General features: G+C 39.0%; 1 protein-coding gene across 3 annotated transcripts in view; it reads right to left on the reverse strand.

Moving 5' to 3' along the window:
- LOC119591252 overlaps positions 1-374 on the reverse strand; it is a gene marked incomplete in the record, with an annotated part of 41430 nt that overhangs the window by 5844 nt on the left and 35212 nt on the right. For all 3 annotated transcript variants that reach the window (XM_037939963.1, XM_037939962.1, XM_037939961.1), the window contains 1 exon segment: positions 106-251. In XM_037939963.1, the coding sequence (XP_037795891.1) occupies positions 106-251 (146 nt within the window).

Here is a 374-nt window from a genome sequence, read left to right on the forward strand (position 1 = left end):
AATGCATGATAAGGAAAAAATATGAAAGACAAAAATGATCCTTCTGGATGGATATTATAATCATATATTCAAATTTTCAACTACTTCTCATTTCCAGACACTCACTTTCCATTCTCTGCTTTGCTGTTTTGTGAGCAATTGGACACACATCCTTCGGTTGACAGTGCTTCCGTCTGGTCCTCTTCCTCGTGGTTCTCATGGCAGACGACAACAGGCACCTTCTCACTACGAGGAAGAGATCGCACTGCCACCTAAAACAAAGAAATGTATATGATAGAGGGCAAAACCTAGTTGCAAGATCCTGTAAAAGGATTGAAATGATTCCAACAGTTACTCATACCCAATCACAAAAATAAACCTTACCCTGAAATACA

The sequence above is a fragment of the Penaeus monodon genome, chromosome 28 (assembly GCF_015228065.2).
Source record: "Penaeus monodon isolate SGIC_2016 chromosome 28, NSTDA_Pmon_1, whole genome shotgun sequence".
Classification (NCBI taxonomy): domain Eukaryota; kingdom Metazoa; phylum Arthropoda; class Malacostraca; order Decapoda; family Penaeidae; genus Penaeus; species Penaeus monodon.